General features: G+C 44.9%; 1 protein-coding gene across 2 annotated transcripts in view; it reads left to right on the top strand.

Moving 5' to 3' along the window:
- podn (podocan) overlaps positions 1-15,195 on the top strand; it is a 110,068-nt gene extending 94,873 nt beyond the window's left edge. For both annotated transcript variants that reach the window (XM_085982810.1, XM_085982809.1), the window contains exons 9-10: positions 3,201-3,349; positions 12,664-15,195. In XM_085982810.1, the coding sequence (XP_085838936.1) occupies positions 3,201-3,349; positions 12,664-12,841 (327 nt within the window). In that variant the 3' untranslated portion in view covers positions 12,842-15,195. The remainder of the gene's footprint in view (positions 1-3,200; positions 3,350-12,663) is intronic.
- Positions 15,196-20,677: the final 5,482 nt, after the last annotated feature.

Genomic DNA, 20,677 nt, shown 5'->3' with positions numbered 1-20,677 from the left:
TATCCAAAGCGGTATATCTGTTTGAGAGGGGGATGGCCACAGGGGACCCCTGCACTACCTGCCTGCACCTACTACTCTGCCTGGCGGTCACCCATTCCCTTCCTGCCTGTGCAGACTTTACCTGCGATGTGACCAACTGATTAAACATGATATCCACAATGTCCTCAGCATCGCAAATGCTCCAGTATGTATCCATTCGCAGCTCCAGCACCGCAATGTGGTCTGTCAGTAGCTGCACCTGGATACACTTCCCGCACACATGGTCGTCAGGGACACAGGAAGTGTCCCTGATTTCCCACATAGTGCAGGAGGAGCATGCCACGGGGCTGAGCTATGCTGCCATGACTTACCCTTTAATTCATTTAAATTAAATCAATACCACCAATTATACTACAATTAAATGATATACTCAAGGGCCCTGGTTTCCTAGCACTCCCCACTACACAACAGAGACCTTAGAAAGCATAACCACAAAATTAAGACCTTCTAAACTTTATAAACTATGAACCTTAACTGTCAAACTATAGAGTCGTATGAATACCCTCCCAATCAGCTGCTTCCTCCTGCCCACGTCATGTTTTGAATCGTGATGCGGCTCTGGAACGCCGCCGCTGGTCTGCGAGATTGGTAAGCCTCTGTAAAAACCCTGCGAAAGTGAGTTTAAATACTCACTGAATCTCCGCTCTCACCGCTCCTGACACTGGCCTGTGAAAAAAAGTCAGAGAAAGTGAGTTTAAATACTCACTGAGTCTCCGCTCTCACCACTCCCGACACTGGCCTGACGAATCTAATTGAATTTTTTGATGAAGTAACAGAGAGGATTGATGAAGGGAATGCAATGAATGTTGTCTACATGGATTTTTGGAAGGCGTTTGACAAAGTACTACATAGAAGGCTGGTTAACAAAATTGAGGCTCATGGAATAGGTGGGTCAGTGGCAGTTTGGATAAGCAATTGGCTTAAGGACAAAAAACAGCGAGTTGTGGTAAATGGCTGTTTTTCAGACTGGAGGATTGTAGACAGCGGTGTTCCCCAAGGGTCAGTGCTGGGGCCACTGCTTTTTTTGATATATATAAATGACCTGGATATTGGAATACTGAGTAGAATTTCTAAATTTGCCGATGACACCAAACTTGGGGATGTGGCAAACAGTGATGATGATACCAATCGACTGCAACAGGACATAGAAAGGCTAGCAGAATGGGCAGACACGTGGCAGATGGAATTTAATACAGAGAAGTGAGGGGTGATGAATTTTGGCAGAAGGAACAGGGAGAGGCAATATACACTTAATGGCACAGTTTTAGATAGTGTGCAGGGACAGAGTGACCTGGGAGTTAATGTGCATGGGTCCCTGAAGGTGGCAGGACACTTCCGGAAGGATGTGCAGGCCCTTGAGAGGGTGCAGAGGAGATTTAGCAGCATGGTTCTGGGGATGGGGCATCTTAGCTACAAGGACAGGTTGGAGAAGCTGGATTTGTTTTCATTAGAGCAAAGGAGGTTGAGGGGTGATTTGATAGAGGTGTACAAGATTATGACGGGTTTCGATAGGCTAGACGGGGAAAGTTGATGGTACAAGGACTAGGGGACACAAATTTAAGGTTTTGGGCAAGAGATACAGGGGGGATGTGAGGGAAAACTTTTTTACATAGCGAGTGATGATGACATGGAAATTGTGGAACCGGTGGAAGCGGAGACACTCAATGTTTTCAAGAGGAGACTGGATAGGCACTTGAGGGAAATAAAGTTGCAGGGCTACGGGGATAGAGCGGGGGAATTGGACTGACTGGATTGCTCTACAGAGAGCCAGCACGGACTCAATGGGCCGAATGGCCTCCATCTGTGCCGTATGACTCTATGTTACCCCATAATTATTTGTATTTCCCATGTTCTTCATATCAGTTTGTTTCTAAAATTTCTTATCCAATATTTAGCTTGCAATATTCTTTTCTAATATTGTGATAAGATGTAATATAAATGCAAATCTGTCTGTCTTTTGTTCTTTCCATTAAATTTGTCACTACCATTTTGAAAACAAAAGATGGAGGGAAGGGAGTGAGAAGGAAAGTTTGGAGGGAAGGGGACAAGGTGCAAACAGTGGTGCCAGATGTGGCCATGCCTGGGAAAGGGATCGGGAGGCAGAGACAAAGTTGGATTGTTAACTGCTATGAATACACATGCTTTCACCCTGCTATACATGCATTCTTGATGTCAGGTCTCAGAACATTGGCTCTCAACTGGGTTGGCCAAGCTGTGAAATACTGGGGAACAGTATGTCTGAAGCTGGGATGTTCATGTGGCCTGGCTGTGTTTGCTGGGCCACGTGTGAAAAACACAGTTGTTGGATCTGTTGGATGATGGGATCAGTATATTTCTGGATGAGTTCGTGATTTTTTTTTCATAAAATGTTCTATTTTTTATATGTTCATTATATTATAAATGTTATTTTAAGGGTATATAGTTGAATGGGCGAGGAACTGGTGTTCTGGCTATATGTCAGTGAATTGTTTTGTTGCAATGTGATTAGGGAGAAGCCAGCTGTGTTCAGGGCAACCCAATTTTGCACAGGGGGCCTCAAATAGGCGTTAGGCCCTACATTTGCATATGCGAGTGCAGCCTGGATGCCTTTTTTTTGTGTATACCAATATGGTGGGCAGAGCATTTCCAGTCCGTAAGCGGGTGCTTCCTGCCTGTCATACTGGAGGCTTAGGTGCCCATTTGGCGCCCAAAAAAAACATCGAATTTCTAGATGATGTGAGGTTGCAGATCTTTTGTTGGCTGTGTTGATGGTTTCCACAAGTCAGGCAACACAACTTAAAAATTAATAAGTTAGGAGTAAGAAGAATTTCAGGTGGAATTTTTTCACTCAAATGGTAATAGATTTGTAGAATACCATGGAATAGCAGCATGAATGGGTTCAAGAGGCAATAGGATGAGTTTTAGGGGAGAGAAGGGATTAATGGATGGGGCAAAGAGATAGGTTTGAGAGGAGTTATATTCTTAAAACCAGATTTCATTATAAATCTTAGGGCCACTTATTACACTGCAAACATTTTAATTTAATTAAATAAACACAAATTAATATTTGTATGAAGGCATTAAAATCATTTGCACTATGATATGTGTCATGAAAACAATGCAGCTCCTTTGTGCCTAATGGATAACAGTGTCAGTTTTAATTTGTTGTGTTCTGTGTTCAGCTTTTGGAACTTTCAGGCAATCAGCTCTCCTATGTTCCTTCTGATCTGCCACAGTCTCTTGAATATATTTACCTCCAGAACAATCAGCTTTCTGTCATCCCAGAGAATGCTTTTGAATCCACACCAAACATCAAAGGGATTTTTCTTAGGTAAGATGAATTAAGTATTAACATGCTCTTATTGTCAAAGAGGGAAAGATCCCTTTGTACTGCTGAGTTCAATAGAGAAAAAGTACTCAGGAATAGGAAAGCTTCTGCCTTTTATAACTGTAGCTGAGGCCTTCTGATAGCTCAGTGCACTGTGATACTAAACCATTTGATCCTTGGTCTATTTTGAATAAGTTCACTTGGAGGTGAAAAGACCGAGGAAAGCTGGAATTTCCACAGTTTTGAGGCAATCGGTTCCTCTATGTTCCTCCTGATCTACCAGAGTGTCTTGGATATAATTGCCTCTAGAAAAAATATATTTTTCTGATACCAGAGAATGGCCTAGAAATTGAGTTGGCGCCGCGCCAGGGCTTTAGCGCCGGAAATTTAGCGCCGGCGCTAAGTCCCCCTGCGCGCGCCAAAAATTCAGTAGCGCCGCGCCCAGACGGCTGCCGGCGCTACTGGCGGGCGTGAGCGCCTCCCAATGGGCGCTGACTGCCGCATTGCGGCGCTAATCCGGCGCTGCGGGACCCGATGCGGTGCGGCAGGCTGGGGAAGTGCAGGCCTCCTCCTTCAGTTAAGGAGGAGCTGCCTGCACCCGCCCGCTGTCCGTTCAAATATTGAAAAAAATGAGCCCGGCACCTCGGACAAGTGCCGGGCTTGCAGGCCAGACGCATCTGTTCCGCGGGGGGGGGGTGGAGGAGTCCGGGGAGGGAGGTGCGGGCAGGCGGCCGGCGGGAAAGCGGCCGGCCGCCGCGCGACCTTAATGCGCCGGCGCTAACTCGGGGAAGACTCGGTTGAAAAAATCTTAGTTGCGGCTGCCACGGGCGAGGCGGCCGCAACTCAATTTCGGCGCTGGGGCCCGTCACCACGGCAACCGGGACGCTGCGCACACCGATGACGTCATCGGTGCCGGCGCAGCGCAACCGGTGTAACGCCGACGGAAGGGCCCCACTGAATTTTCAAACTGGCCATAACTGCGGCGCTAGGCCCTCCAGCGCCCCAAATGGGGCGCTAAGCCTACTGAATTTTCAGCCCAATGTCTTTGAAGTCCTGAATCTTAACGACAACACAGCAATAATGCAGGGAGAAAGAAGAACTCGTAGTTTCAGATGAGCAAGAGAAGAAAGTCCACATGATCAATGACTGTAGTACCAACAGGATAGAGAGAAATCAAAACATTCCCAATGGAGGGAAATTGAACATGCAGACCATGTCGACCCGGTTTCAGGCAATAATGAATTGAAGCCTCGAAGTGTTTTCCACGGCCTAATCACATACATACTGGCTTCAATCTCATTATTGGATGTAAAAGTTACATTTGGGCAGTGTGAATCCAGTAGGCATAGACCTACAGCACAAAGTTCAACATTAATTGGTAATCTCAGTCAGAGAGGATGGATGGTGTGGGAAATGGAAAAATGTCAGGGCAGTGATAGGTGCGACTAGGATTGGTCTCAGTGCTCCTGGGACAGAGAGAGGAAAATCATGCAGGGTTACTGTTCCTGTTCCTGTTCACTATGCATTACCTCTTTCTGGAAGTGTATATATGTGCATTTTGGGCAAGGACAGTGTAATGATATCAGCAAATAGAGGTGGTATTTGCCTGTTCGATTATGATGCCTGACCAGCATGTTTGCATGTATTGATTGCTTGTGCCTGACCAGCAGAGGGCATGTGACAGAGACAAGCAAGGCAGTTTAGTTTAGTTTCAGTTTCGTTCTAGATGGTGTCTCCTGTAAATGCTGTTAGAAAGAGTTGAACATACTTTAGATTAAAAGACATTCTCTTTCATAAATGTCTCGTCATTGAACCCACAAATAAATCAATACATGGTGTCAGAAGTGATTGAAAGAGATGAAGAGAAAAAATCTGAAGTTAAATCAGCTCTCCACAAATTAGCAAGCCAAAAGAGAACCTCGTTGCTTACCATTGGAGAATAGCTAACGAAGTGAAAAAATGGAAGGTTTACACCCACCGGCGACGCTTCAGTTGACAGGTAATGTGGCTGAAAATTGGAGGAGGTTCAAACAACATTTGGGGTTGTATTTATCAGCAATCGGAGCTGACGAGAAAGGTGATAAAATGAAAGCGTCACTGTTCTTACATGTCGTGGGTGATGAAGCGCTGGAGGTGTATAATAACTTCACATTCGCTGCTGATGGAGACAAAGTGAAGCTAGATAAAATAATGGAACAGTTTGAGGCCTACTGCATACCTAAACGTAACGTGACGTTTGAGAGGCACAGATTTTTCACATGTGTACAGAAAACGGGAGAGACTATTGATCAGTATGTAACTGAACTGAGAAACAGAAGCAAATCGTGTGAATTTGGGGGACTGACAGACTCGCTGATAAAAGACAGACTGGTGTGTGGTATTCCAGATAATGGTCTAAGGGAAAGACTGCTAAGAGAGCAAGATCTAGACCTGGGAAAAGCCATAGCACTGTGTAAGGCTACAGAGACTGTGAAGTCGCAGGCAAAGGAGCTGTTCAGTGACAGTAGCTGCAACGTGGATGCAGTGAGTAAGAACGGACACAAACCGTTTAACAAAAAGAGCGCCAATTTGAAAAAAGAGGCGTGGCCAGCAAACGAAAATGAAAGGGACAATCGAAAGTCATGTAGTCGATGCGGTACACAGCATCCACCAAGAAAGTGTCCAGCATATGGTAAAACATGCAATAGTTGCAACAAGAACAACCATTATGCCCGTTGCTGTAAGAATCAAATGCAACAAAGCAAGGTCCATGCAGTAGATGAAAGCGACATAGAGGAGTTCTATGTAGATGTTGTGTCTGAAAACAAAAAAGAAGAAAGAGACTGGATGTTGACACTAAAAGTGAATGACATACACATTCCATTTAAATTGGATACTGAAGCACAAGTTAATGTGATATCAGAGACTGATTTTAAGAAAATTAGATCCAGACCAAAGATACATGGAATAAAAGTGAAAGTGACAGGATACTCAGGTACTGATATACCAGTGAAAGGAAGATGCATTGTCAAAGTAACACACAAGGACAGAGAGCACACGCTAGCATTAATCGTGGTGCCAAAGGATGTGCAAGCCATACTAGGTTTAAAAGCCTGTGAGAGACTGAACCTGGTAAAGAGAGTCCTCGTTGTGGAAAGCGAAGGAGAGACAGTCTATGATGAACTCATGAAAGAGTACAACGACCTATTTCAGGGTCTAGGCTGCATTCCAGTAGAACACACAATCAGAGTAGATAAAAGTATGACACCGGTCATACATCCATGCAGAAAAGTCCCGTTTGCTCTTCAAAAGCAACTGAAGGCAGAGTTGGACAGGATGGAAAGCCTGAACGTGATTCGGAAGATAGATGAGCCAACTGAGTGGGTGAGTTCCCTCGTCGTAGTGGACAAAAAGAATGGAAAGCTCAGAATTTGCCTGGATCCAAGAGATCTAAACCGAGCAATAAAGAGAGAGCACTTCAAGCTTCCTACACGTGAGGAAATCATGGCACAGTTTGCAAATGCAAAGTATTTCAGCAAGTTAGATGCATCATCAGGATTTTGGCAGATGAAATTGGATGAAGCAAGTTCAAGACTGTGCATGTTCAACAGTCCATTTGGCAGATACAGATTCCTAAGGTTACCATTTGGCATTGCCTCAGCTCCTGAAGTGTATCACAAAACTATCCATATGATCTATGAGCACCTGGAGGGAGTTGATACATCAATGGATGACATCATAGTATGGGGAACCACGAGAACTGAGCATGACGAGAGACTGAAAAAAGTGCTGGAAGCAACAAGGAAAACAAACCTGAAGCTGAATAGAGAGAAATGCCAGCTCGGGGTGACAGAACTGACATTCGTGGGAGACATCCTTAGCAGTGAGGGCATCAGACCAGATCCCAGAAAGGTGTCCGCCATTGAGAATATGCCAAAGCCACAATGCAAAAAGGACGTGCAGAGGTTTAATGGAATGATCAACTACATGGGTAAATTCATATCCAACCTCTCAGAAAAGATGGCGCCACTGAGAAGACTAACTGAAAAGAACATAGAATGGGAATGGAATCATGAGCATGAGAAGTCATGGAGCGATCTAAAGAAACTGCTCACAGAGGAACCAGTTCTGAGGTTTTATGACCCAGCGAGACCCATCAAGATATCATCAGATGCATCACAGAGTGGGCTCGGTGCCGTTCTTCTGCAACAATATGACTACTGGCAACCTATTGCATATGCATCGCGCTCAATGACAGATGCGGAGACGCGATATGCTCAAATAGAAAAGGAGCTGCTCAGCATCACATACGCCTGTGAAAGATTTCACCAGTTTGTGGCAGGACAAGCAATCAGTGTAGAGACTGACCATAAGCCCTTGATTGCATTGTTCCAAAAGCCACTAAATAGCTGTCCGCTTAGAATACAAAGAATGATGATCAGGCTGCAACGCTATACACTGAATGTTGCGTACACACCGGGTAAACTGATGTATACAGCAGACACGTTGTCCAGAGCTGTTGACCCAAGTGAGCCCGCAAACACCACGATGGATGAAAAAGTGAACGCCTACGTGGACATGATCACAAGTGCACTGCCCATAGCAGATGCAAAAATGGAGCTCATAAAGACTGAGACAAACAAAGATGAAACAATGAGACGACTGAGGCAAAGCATCTTGGATGGATGGCCCAACATGAAGCAAGACTGCTCACCTGACATGGCAGAGTACTGGAACTGCAGGGCGGAACTATCAGTGGTCGAAGACATCATCTACAAAGGAAGTAAAATAGTTATCCCAAAGAGTCTGCGAAGAGAGATGCTGAAAAGGATCCATGGAGGACATCTGGGAATCAAAAAGTGTAAGAAAAGAGCACGAAAGGTGATGTACTGGCCACGAATCAACCAAGATGTGACAAATGAGGTGTCAAACTGCACAATATGCCTGAAATATCGAGCAAGCAATCCGGTAGAACCACTAAAGCCACACCCAGCACCAGACAGACCTTACCAGAAGGTAGGTGCTGACCTATTCGTATGTCAAGGGAAGGACTATCTTGTAGTCACAGACTATTACTCCCTGTATCCAGAGGTTTGTAGACTGCACACCACCACTGCAGATGCTGTGATAACATGTATGAAAGCCATATTCTCCAGACATGGCGTGGCAAGCGAGGTCTTCACAGACAACGGACCTCAGTTTTACAATGCAAGTTTCCAACACTTTGCCAAAGAGTGGGACTTTGTCCACACAACGTCAAGTCCTCACTTTCCACAGTCCAATGGACTAGTGGAAAAATCGGTCCAGACAGTGAAAAGACTGATGTACAAGGCAAAAGACGGTGGAACTGACTTCTACCAGAGCATGCTTGTATACCACACAACGCCGCTCGAGTGTGGTAAGTCACCAGCCCAACTCCTTATGGGACGTCGGCTAAGGTCAAACCTACCCATCCCGGAGAACCTCCTGAAAACAAAAGAGGGGGAGAAAGTGAGGAAGTTCAAAGAACAACAGAAAGAAAAGTAAAAGTACTACTATGACAGAGGAACACAAAACCTACCTGAACTCCACACTGGTGACCAAGTAAGGTTCAAAGACAAAACAAACACATGGACTCAGAAGGGAACTGTCCTGAGTGAAGTTCAACCAAGATCATACACCATTCAGACAGATGAGGGTGCTGTTCTGAGAAGAAATCGTTGAGATCTTCTCATGGGACCAGCCACAGCAGGTCAAGAGACTGATACTGTTTAACAACCTGATCACACAGCTGAGAAACCATCATCTGAGGCAACAACTCAGATTCAAGGACAATCAATCAGAAAATCCTCAAGACACGTGAAGCCTCCTGAGAGACTCATTGAGCAAATTTAAGGACTATTGTTATAGAAGGAAGTAATGTTATCTTATTCTTTCTTCAAGTTCTAGTGTATTGACATATTTCATGTGAACACACAAAGTAAGGTTAAAAAACCTTGATCATGATAATAATAATGTAAGTTCATTAAGTGTTACTGTTAAAATGCAGATTAATACAAAGAAAACATGTTGTTAGTTAAAAGTAAAATACTTTTGTTTTAAGAAAAGGAGATGTAATGATATCAGCAAATAGAGATGGTATTTGCCTGTTCGATTATGATGCCTGACCAGCATGTTTGCATGTATTGATTGCTTGTGCCTGACCAGCAGAGGGCATGTGACAGAGACAAGCAAGGCAGTTTAGTTTAGTTTCAGTTTTGTTCTAGATGGATCTCTAGCATGGTGTCTCCTGTAACTGCTGTTAGAAAGAGTTGAACATACTTTAGATTAAAAGACATTCTCTTTCATAAATGTCTCATCATTGAACCCACAAAGAAACCAATACAGACAGGATCTGGCTTTACTATGATGTGACCCACATCAAATAGCTCATGGACATTTACTGGAGGGAACCTGTGCCTGTGAAACTAAGCAAGGACTGAAGGAAAGCACATTGTTGGAGAAAAACTGGCAAGAAAGAAAAGATCTGTGGAGTCCAATCGGTTAAATGAAAATAATTACAGGTAACTTGTGACATTGGCTGTTAACTATTCTAATAATAGACTTGGAAACAGAACAGGGGAGAGGTGTTTTTCACACATACTATCCAGAGAAGGCACTTGTATAAATCGGCTACTGGAATCACTGAAAATATGTTCGTAGCTAACACAAGAATAGATAAAGTTGATTTGAGCAAATTGTTCATTATGCAAAATGGTTCAAATACAGAAGACACAAATTGAAATTTAGGAAGTTAAACAATAAGAAGGGGGCTTTTCCACCCAACAGATAACCGATTTATAAAATTAAATTACTAGGGAAGGTCATTCAAGAAGACAGAACAGTGGATTTGAGAAGCAACTAGATTTGTTGCTAGGCAAAGAAGGGATAAGAACACTCATTCCATCACTCTCACTGAAACTCCACTTCTTTCCCTCATTGCAGGAAAAGAGATCCCACAATAAGAGGGAGAGAACAGGAGGCAGACCACCATCCGTGGCGCAGGTGACCAATGCTGAGGAGGCGGCTCTCGAAATTGTGGGATCAGTGGAACAGCTAGAAGTGGGGGATAGAGATGGGCTCAGTTGAACAACCTGGTGACAGAATGCTTTTCCATCCATCTTATTTGGCTTTCATGAGTGACACATATGGCATCTGATGTCAATAGAAATTGAATGCTCATCATGTGCACAATGCGATGTGTCTGCAATCTACATTTCACATATCTAACTCCTGTCTTTACTCTCCCACAGGACCATCAAGAGCCCCTCCCTACTATCCAGGAGGAAGAGCAGGAGAATTCCTCAGAGGATGCAGCATCCTCTGAGGGAGCAGTGTCAGCAGCAATCAGCGCACCCAGCACCAGCGCAGAGACGCACACCTCGGTGGGTCGTTTGCGAGATAGAGTAGTGTTGTCACCTGGTCTATCACAACACACGAGTGTGCAATAGCAGATGGTGGAGACAGGGACAGCAGTGGAGAGTCCTTGTCAGAGGCCGCAGGATGCCCCTTGCTCTGCTCAGCTGCATGTAGATACTGAGCCTCGGGGGCCATCCAGAAAGAGAGCGGTGCTGGAGTTTCAGGAACAAGTGCAGGAGGCTCTGACAGGGTTTGCAACCACGGTGACTGTGAAGAGAATGGAGGTGTCCATCTCAAACATGAGCAATGTCGTGGTGCATGCAATGGCGAATGTAGGTACCGCCATGGAAAGGATGGTAACCTCCATGGAGGACATAAATCGCCAGACTCAAACCAACATGGTGACTCTTCTAGATAGATGGTCAGCTATGGAGGATAGCTAGGCATCTATCGTGGAGAGGAACCAGAGGTCCATGGACGTTCCCGTTATGAGGACTGTCAGTACAGGGACGGGTCCTCATGGCCCCACTGATGTGCAGCAAGATGCTCTTCAGCTACTTACTAGCGGGTGGCCCATGAGAGGGATGATGGTGGGAGGCGACATGCAAATAGGGCTCCTCTCCAAGCACTCAAACTTCCAACCCCTTGGTCAGAGCCCCAGGTGAGCACCCAAGCAGTGATGGCTGAGTCTGCCCCTGTACAGCCGCAGGAGGAGCAGACTTTGGCGGGGCCCTCACAGGCACCAAAACCCAGAAGACGACCGCCAAAGGCGTCTAAGCAGACACAGCAGGGAGGTGAGCAGGTTGTCTCTACATCTGCTTAAGCCACAGGGGGAAGCACAACGTAGAAGCACGCGTAAGAGAAATCTGATACATAAATAAGAACAAGGGTTCTCACTTGGGTGCTCTAATAGAATTCATTGTGAAGTTTCTGTTCTTTTCTTAAGTTGCAATAAATTAACGTTGCATGAATGTTTGACATCATTGCCATGTGTGTGCTAACACTTTGAGGTGGCACAGTGAAAGGTCAGGGTGCCTTTTATGTCCAGCAATGCAGATGACAGTGGATATAGAGTTGACACCACTTACTTGCAGCCTAAACACAGAATGTGCCTCCCAATTTGTTAAATCACCAACCTCTGACATTTGAAATTGACCAGATTCGAGAGTGCAGCTTTTAGAGTGCAGTTGCAACTGTGAAGTTTCCAGCTCTTGATGTTCCCAACACAATTACCTGGCGTGTTCTCCGAATGTTGTGAAACCCGACCCAAAACTTGGAAAATTTGCAAAAGGCTGTCAAAATAGCTCTAAACAAGCAATTAAGAAGTTAAGTGCCTTAAATCACTTGCCCGTCGCATGGTGTCGGGTCTGTTGTGAGATCTCAGACCTGACAATCCTGAAACTCAGACGAAGGCGGGTTTGCATTGTGTTTCCAACCTGCCATCAATCATTGCAACTGTAACACCTGACCCGCCTCCGAACCCACCCTCTGAGCGCCGGCAAAATCGCGGCCATAGTGTCAACTTTGGTTTAGTGGTAGCCCTTTTGCCTCTGGGTCAGATGGTTGTGGGTTTAAGTCCTATTTGAGAGACCTGAGCACATAATCCAGGCTGAAACTTCAGTGTCGTACTTAGGGAGTGCTGCACTGTCAAAGGTGCCATCGTTTGGATGAAATGTTAAACTGAGGCCCCATCTGCCTTTCATGTGGATGTAAAAGTTCTCATGAAGAAGAGTAGAGGTGGTGTGTGGCCAATATATATTCCTCAACCACCATCACTAAAACAGATTATCTGTTCGTCTCGTTGCTGTCAGTGGGATTGGCCACTGCAGCTCCGTACAACATGGCGTACACTTCAAAAATACTTTGGCTATGACGCGCTTTGAAAGATCATGAAAGATGCTGTATAAATGCAAATTCTTTCTTATATTACATACACTGTTCACAGTCTTTTCCTTCCACAGGGACAACAGACTTACAACGAGTAGAGTAAAAGAAAGTGCATTTGAGAAGTTGAAGTTCTTACAAGTGCTGGATATGGGTGCATACTCCGAGTCCGCTTCCACATCCACAAAGGAGGATGGCACCTCAGGGGACAATTTAGAGAATGATGGTGACCAAGCTACTCAGAATGATAAGTAATTGCCAATGAAAAATAACCAAGACATTTAGTGTTGTGCTTTCCATACACTATGTTGTTGGCTGGTGTTACAAAATAGAGGTCATCCAAATCGCCATCAATGCCTCCTCTGACTGACTGGTTCCTACTCCCGCAAACTCTAAGCTTCCCCTAAATTCCCCCACCTAATGATGCCCTTACCTCCCTGTTCTCCTCTCTCTCCCTCATCTCATCTATACAGCCCATCTACTTCCTTGATACCCTCTCCTCCCAGCTCTTGACCACTCAACTTTACCTCCTCAACCTCATGCTTGCTGACATTATCAACCTGCCTCTCTTATCCAAATCTGTGCACACCTTCTTCAAAACTACCATGATCATCCTTCTCCTCAAGAAACTCACCCTAAGTATTTTTGTCATCTCCAACTACCAGCCTTCCTCAAACTTGCTTTGTTCTCCAGAGTTTGGAACCAGATGATTGCCTTGCAACTACAGACCCACCTCTCTGACCACTCCTTATTCCAGTCCCTCTAATCTGGTTTCTGCCTTGCCTACAATACCATGACTGTACTAGCTAAAGTCACAAACAACATCCTGTGTGCCTGTAGCTCCCTATATGCCCTCAGCCTCCTTGACCTTTCTGCCACAGTTGACAATATTGACCACTCAATCCTCTAGTATCTCTCATCTGCAATATACCCCAAGGGGCTGCTGCCTTCTAGTTCCACATCTTATCTGACTCAATGCAGAAACTATATTGCTGCCAATGGTATTTCCTACTCTGTTCATCTGGTCGCCTTGAGGGGACAAATGGTTCATCCTTGGCCCCCTCTTCATCAATGTCTACAAGCTATGCTTTGGCAACATTATTGAAACTTAAGAATGGAGTTTCCACTTGTATATTGATGACATGCAGCTCTATCTTGCTGCTTCCTCTTTTGATATAAAGGTTATTGCCACACTCTGAAATTGCCTGCCTGATATTAAGATCTGAATGAGTCAAAGCTTCCTCCAACTGAATACTCTTTCACACCCATCAATACCTCTATGCCTCTGGCCTCAATTCCATCAACCTCCCCAGCCAACATCTCAAGCTGAAATCAAGAGATATGAAAACTTGGCTTCCTGTTTAGGCCTGAGCTCAGTTTCCTTCTTCACTTCTGTGGTTACCAAAACCACTCTCTCCTACCTCCGCAGCATTTCCAGCCTTAGCTCTCGTCTATGACCTTCTAATGCAAGCCTTTATTATCTCAAGGTTTGACTTCTGTAACACCATCATAGCTGGGCTTTCCCACCTCAACTCTCCCAAGCTTCATCTCATCCAAAACAGCCCATATTCTCACCCGGATTAAGTCTCATTTTCCCATCACCCGTCCTCGCCAAACTCTAGTTGACTGTGCCCCAGATGTCAATTCTTGGCCTTGATTTTAAGGCTTTTCATGGTCTCATTCCATTCTTCCTTCATGATCTCCTCCTGTCTTTTATCCCAGCACACGCCCTCTGCTCCTCTAACACTGGACTTCTCATCCCTTGCTCCACCATCTGCAGCTGCTCTTTTGCCCACAGAGCTTTACTGAAACTCTGTACCCAGCTCCTCTGCCTCGTCACCTCCCTCCCTGCTTTCAAAAACCTTCTCAAAACGCTTCTCTTCAATTGCACCATTGGTTTCTCATCCTTAACTCACCGTTTTATCTCCCTTTGCCCATGCTTTGTGTCCACTTTATTTGTTTCCTCCTTAGTGTAAAGTACTCTGAGATGTCTTCCGTACATAAGGAACACTATATAAATGCAAGAAGTAGTTATATGTTTGCAGGGAAGGGCAATGGTAAATGTGGTAAGACAGTGGCAGAGATGCTACTGCTGTACCTTATAAATAAACAAGTTGATTGTGTTTATATCCATATGTTACTTAGAATGAATCTCCAAACTAACAGATATCTATTTATCTAACAGATATATATTTTAATTCTGAAATGCATTGAGGAGGTCAAACTACTTTTATCAAATTTATCAATCCCTTCCTAGCAATGGATTGTTCCACTGATCATAGACTGATACAGCACAGAAGGAGTCCATTCAACCCATTGTGCCTGTGATGATGAGATACTTTATCTATGTAACAATGTGACAAATGATATAAATGATAAAATATTTTGTTTGTCAGGATTGGAACAATTTAATTTTGACAATGAAATTTAAAACACAGGATTTGAACGTGTTGCTTATTGGGTTTTAATTGGGTGACCCAATGTCAGGAGCCTGTGTCTAGCCTGGAGGTTAATTTTCAATAGGGGTGGTTTGAATATTTTTGAATATAGTCTTGTTGATGTGTTAGAACGTTATCATTTGTAAATCATTTATTAAAAGATGATATAGATTCCAACTGGCCCTGTAGTATCTTTGCATCTGCAGAACTTACAGTTGGGAGGTATCTTGGGTAGTCTTTCTACATCACAGTGAAAAAGGGTCCAAAGATAATGGTACCTTCTATTTTTCAGCAGCTGTCCCTTAGCATAGTACATGGGCAGAACCTAGTCTTTCTTAATGGGAATAGTGGGGATGAGGGGGTTGGCGTAGGGCCGGGGGTGGGGGTGGTGGGCGGTGGGGGAAGAGATTCACTTCAGAGGGTGAATATTTGACATGCTGTCTGATACTAGAAATAATTGGGACTACGATAAGGCTAAGAAAGTCATAAATTCTCAACACACCTGAATAAAGTACAACATATGAATCAGTCATATTTCAATGGGTTGCACAACACAAGAATTCATCTGCAAATGATTTTGCACACACTTGCATCAACAAGCAAGATTTTGATGTGGGCCATAAAATCTAAACATATTACAGAAGGCCTTTCATCTGAAACTTTGCACTGTCAAGCCTCGGTGTACCTTGGATGAACTTTTAAAACTGGCCGTATTATTAGTAGAAATGTGTTGGTCTAGCTGAATGTTGTGCAACAGATGTGGAAAATAGGCAACAAGTTTCTAGCAACTGGATAACTATGAAGTATAAACTGCATTATGCCAAAGTGAAACCACAATCAAACCAGGGCAAATCTAATTGCATGCATTATTACTGCAGTTTAAATAACCCCCATACTAGTGATTGCCCAGCAAGGGCAAAGAATTTTGTGCATTTGGGAACCAAAATCCTGATGCTGTCAATTATCTAATCACAGAATCACAGAAACCCCACAATGCAGATAGAGGCCATTTCGGCCCATCGAGCCTGCACCGACACATATCCCACCCGATCCCCGTAACCCCTACACCAACACATATCCCACCCTATCCCTGTAACCCCATGTATTTAATCCCCCTAACACTAAGGGTCAATTTATCATAGCCAATCAACCTAACCCGCACATCTTTGGACTGTGGGAGGAAACCGGAGCACCCGGAGAAAACCCACGCAAACACGGGGAGAATGTGCAAACTCCACACAGACAGTCGCCCGAGGCCGGATTTGAACCCTGGCACTGTGAGGCAACAGTGCTAACCACTATGCCACCGTAGAGCTCAACAGAAACATTCAATGAAACATGATGCCTCAGGTACATATCTACAAAAATATAGAAAGTCAAAACAGCAGAATGTGGGGAAGATTACTGAAACAGATCAAACTGTATGCAGTTCTGGAGATTATGGGCTGGATTTTGTCCATGTGGGCGGGCTGGGGCGTGTCAGGTGGAAATCGTGTCAGGACCCCGACTCCTAAGTGAAGTGTTGAAAACTTGCAATTTTCCCCTAATTGGCCAATTGATTTCCTGCATGTGGGAACCACTGGCCCAATTAGTCTTTTCATACAGAAAGTCGCCTCCGAGGATGTCATCAATGCTATTGGATTTAAGGCCTGCAAGCAACCTTGATTCTTCTGGAGACTGCAAAGGCTCTGCAATTTATATGAAGGAGTTGAATTGTGGAAAACGTCAACGATCAAGCAAAAGTGTGTTCCTCGGTTTGATGAGCCCTCCCTCTAAGCTCTGGTGTACGGAGCCAGCTGTAATAAGGAGGTGCTGTTCCCTTCCTCAGGGAGAAAAAAGCCACCCCAGCAGACAAAAGCTGTGTGGCTACAAGTGGGCCAGGTTGTCAACTCCATTTCAATGAGCCGCAGAATCTGGCTGCAATGCAGGAAGAGGTTTCATGACCTTCTCCGCACTGGAAAAGTGAGTATGACTTTCCCATCACCCTCAATCTGATCCCCATCGCCTCTCCTCACCAGCACTCTGCTTTGACAACCTTTTCCTCCACATCCCACTTGACACTTACATCCCTGCACCCTTACCCATTCCCTCTCTCTCTCTCTATGGTCACATTCACTATTCGACCATGCAGCCTTCACACTTCCTATCACAGTGATGACATGACAACAACTACTTACAACACACAGGGAGGGTCTTTTGTATCCTTCTAAGCATCTATGCTATGCATTCACTACAGTCACTCCTTCCATGGTCCATGGAGGAGCTTAGTCACAAGGGTATTGAGAACATGGTCATTGTTCAGAATAGAATGACATCTCTTGAGGAGTGATGGTCAGCTATTGGGCAAACAAAGCAGACCTTCATGCAAGTCCTCTGGTGTAGGACTTCCAGTGCAGAAATTGGTCCTCATGGCCCCCCTGCAGTGCAACAAGGTGCTGTCAAGCCACTTGCTACCTCTGAAGTGGGGCTGACCCATGAGAGGGATGTTGGTGGCAGACAACAAGGAAGTGGGGCTCCTCTCCAAGCGCTCACATGACCATGCCACAGCAAAGCCCTCGGTCAGAGCCCCACCAGAGTCCTCACCCAAATGAGATGGGCATCTCAGCCCCAGCACAGCCGTAGGAGCAGCAGACTGTTGGCAAGCCCGCACAGGTTCGCCACCCCAGAGGATGCCCGCCAAAGGCGTTGGGATAGGAGCAGCAAGAGAGCGAGCAAGGGGCCTCCACATCTGCTGAAGCCACAGGGGAAGCACCATGTAGGAGCACGCGTAAGAGGAAGATAAAGCACAAGTAGTCACAAAGGGTAGTCACTTGGGTGCTGTTTTGTTTTTGGACCAGCCATCATTGTGATTGTATTATAAAGTGTTTTGATGGCAAACTGTTGAAGTTGTGGCCTGTGTCATTTTGCAAATGGGACTTTCACATTGAGGGCTTAGGGCGCCTTGCGATTATCAGAATGGTGGTCAGAGTGATAGGATTCCGTAGGTTCTTCTCCATTGTCGATGATCTGGTAAGAAGGAGCAAGACTAAGTGTTTGATTGTGCAGGCTAAGCAAATCTGGCCAGGATGAGTGCGTCCCTTGCATCCTGGGCAGCAATATGGTGGTGCTCTGGCGCCTTCTGGCCTGTGCATCTTCAGGTGGGTGACTATTAGCTTGGCGCTCCTGTTGATGTTCCTGCTGCTGTTGCTCATGGTTCTGCTGCTGCCGTGACTGGTCTTCATCCAAATCTGATGTCCAGGAAAAAAGGAATTAAATGGTTGCCATGCTTCTGGTATATGCCTCAGTTGAGGAAGTGCTTAGTCAAGGTGGGGAGAGGGGTTTCCAAGGAGGTCACACTGGAGATGGGTGTCAGGCTCCAAACTTCCACAACACTGAGCATGCCTGCTAAAAGTTCCCCCAGACCTGAAACAACAAAGTTCTGCCACCTGCAAATGGTCATCAGTGAAAACTCCTTTGTCATGGTGGAGCTGCAGCTGTTCGTAAGCAATCCACTAGTGAGGCCGCCAGGATTACCTGGCGTGTTCCAGAGGTGGCATGTAGGATGGGGGAAATGTGTTAAAATCGGAAGGGCCTCTCAAAATGGGATTATAGAGGCAATTAAATGGTTGTTAAGGGCCTTAAGGCGGGTCAGAAAACACGCACTTGGGAAGATTGCTCGGAGGTGGGATGGAGGTGGGAACGGGCCCGCCCGCCAGTTTTGGCGATTTTTAACAACTCGCACGCCTCCAAACCCGCCTCCTTGGGGCTGGGAAAATCGAGCCCTATATATTTATTTCCCATAAGAGATAATAAAGGTGATGAAGCTGTTAAAATATGTGTCTGCTGTCAAATAACAACTGTTGAACACAAGACAGCACCACTCACCTGGTCATATCTGCCTGATGATCCATGACGGAAAGTTAGTGATGATTTTTCTGAAGCCCTTCCTTTAGGTAACTACTTTTCACGAGTAATTGATTTTTCTGATTTCCAGATCCATAGTAGCTAGTATCTGGACAGATTTTTGCAGTGCACTGAATTCTAGAGGTGTTAGAACTAGACAGCAGATCTCCATCTAGAATTCAGAATTCTAGCAGTTTCTAGAAAACCATGAATGTCACCAGATCATATTTTGGTGAATCACACCACAATGGCTAACTGCTATCTCCGAGGTTGAAAGATTCACAAGAACAATAAAGAAGTGCATCCAGGCTGCTCAGTTGGTCAGTTTATTTTCAATTTCTCATCCTTGTGTTCAAATCCCTCTGTGGCTGCACCCCTCACTATCTCTGTAACCTCCTCCAGTCCTACAACCCTCCGAGATCTCTGCGCTCCTCCAATTCCGGCCTCTTGAGCATCCCTGATTTTAATTGCTCCACTATTGGTGGCCGTGCCTTAAGCTGCCTAGGTCCTAAGCTCTGGAATTCTCTCCCATAACCTCTCCCCCTCTCTCTCATCATTTAAGTTGCTCCTTAAAACCTACTCTTTGACCAAGCTTTTGGTCACCTGTCCTAATATCTCTTTATGTGGCTAGGTGTTAAAACCTTGTTTGATAATGCTCCTATGATGCACCTTGGAACTTTTTACTACGTTATATAAATGCAACTTATTGTTTATCTTAGCAGTAAAACTTCGAGTATTCCTGGGTAAGTATTGGCTGCGCCTCCTTTAACCACAGGTGAAGCACCTGAGACTACTTTGATCCATCATCTATTGACTGCCTCAGACCATCGCATCCAAATAAAATGACAGGATTGTGAAGAAACATTACAATGCTGATGGAAGACTCGTGCCCAGCCTTGTGAAGTCAAACCTGCTGGTCATGAATGAGGTATACAAACCACCCATCTGATTTGTAGACATGGTGCCACTGTAAATGTTCAAAAGAGGTTCCTATGAAATGACCAGGGAGTAGGCATAATGGGTAGGTACTCAAATTGGCAGGATGTGACTAGCGGTGTTCCACAGGGATCTGTGTTGGGGCCTCAACTATTCACAATATTTATTAACAACTTAGATGATGGCATAGAAAGTCATATATCCAAATTTGCTAATGACATAATGATAGGCAGCATTGTAGGCAGTGTAGATGAAAGCATAAAATTACAAAGGGATATTGATAGATTAAGTGAATGGGCAAAACTGTGGCAAATGGATTTCAATGTGAGGTCAGCCTCTTTGGACCTGAAATGGATAGAACACGCTACTTTCTAACTGGTAAAAAGCTAAAAACAATGGATGTCCGAAGAGACTTGGGGGTTGAGGTACATAGATCATTAATGTGTCATGAACAGGTACAGAAAATAATCAAAAAGGCGAATGGAATGCTAGCATTTATATCGAGAGGACTAGAGTACAAGGGGGCAGAAGTTATGTTGCAGCTGTACAAAATCCTGGTTAGACCACACCTGGAGTACTGTGAGCAGTTCTGGGCACTACACCTTAGGAAGGATGTATTGGCCTTCAGGGGAGTGCAGTGTAGGTTTACTGGAATGATACCCAGACTTCAAGGGTTAAGTTACGAGGAGAGATTACACAAATTAGGCTGTACCTGAGAATTTAGAAGGTTAAGGGGTGATCTGATCAAAGTTTTCAAGATATTAGGGGGAACCGATAGGGTCAATAGAGAGCAACTATTTCTGCTGGTTGGGGATTCTAGGACTAGGGGGCATAG

Source organism: Somniosus microcephalus, chromosome 3, assembly GCF_052327205.1.
Source record: "Somniosus microcephalus isolate GS21.2 chromosome 3, FLI_Smic_1.0, whole genome shotgun sequence".
NCBI lineage: Eukaryota > Metazoa > Chordata > Chondrichthyes > Squaliformes > Somniosidae > Somniosus > Somniosus microcephalus.
The sequence above is the reverse complement of the archived record's forward strand: the minus strand, read 5'-3'. Positions and strand labels throughout refer to the sequence as shown.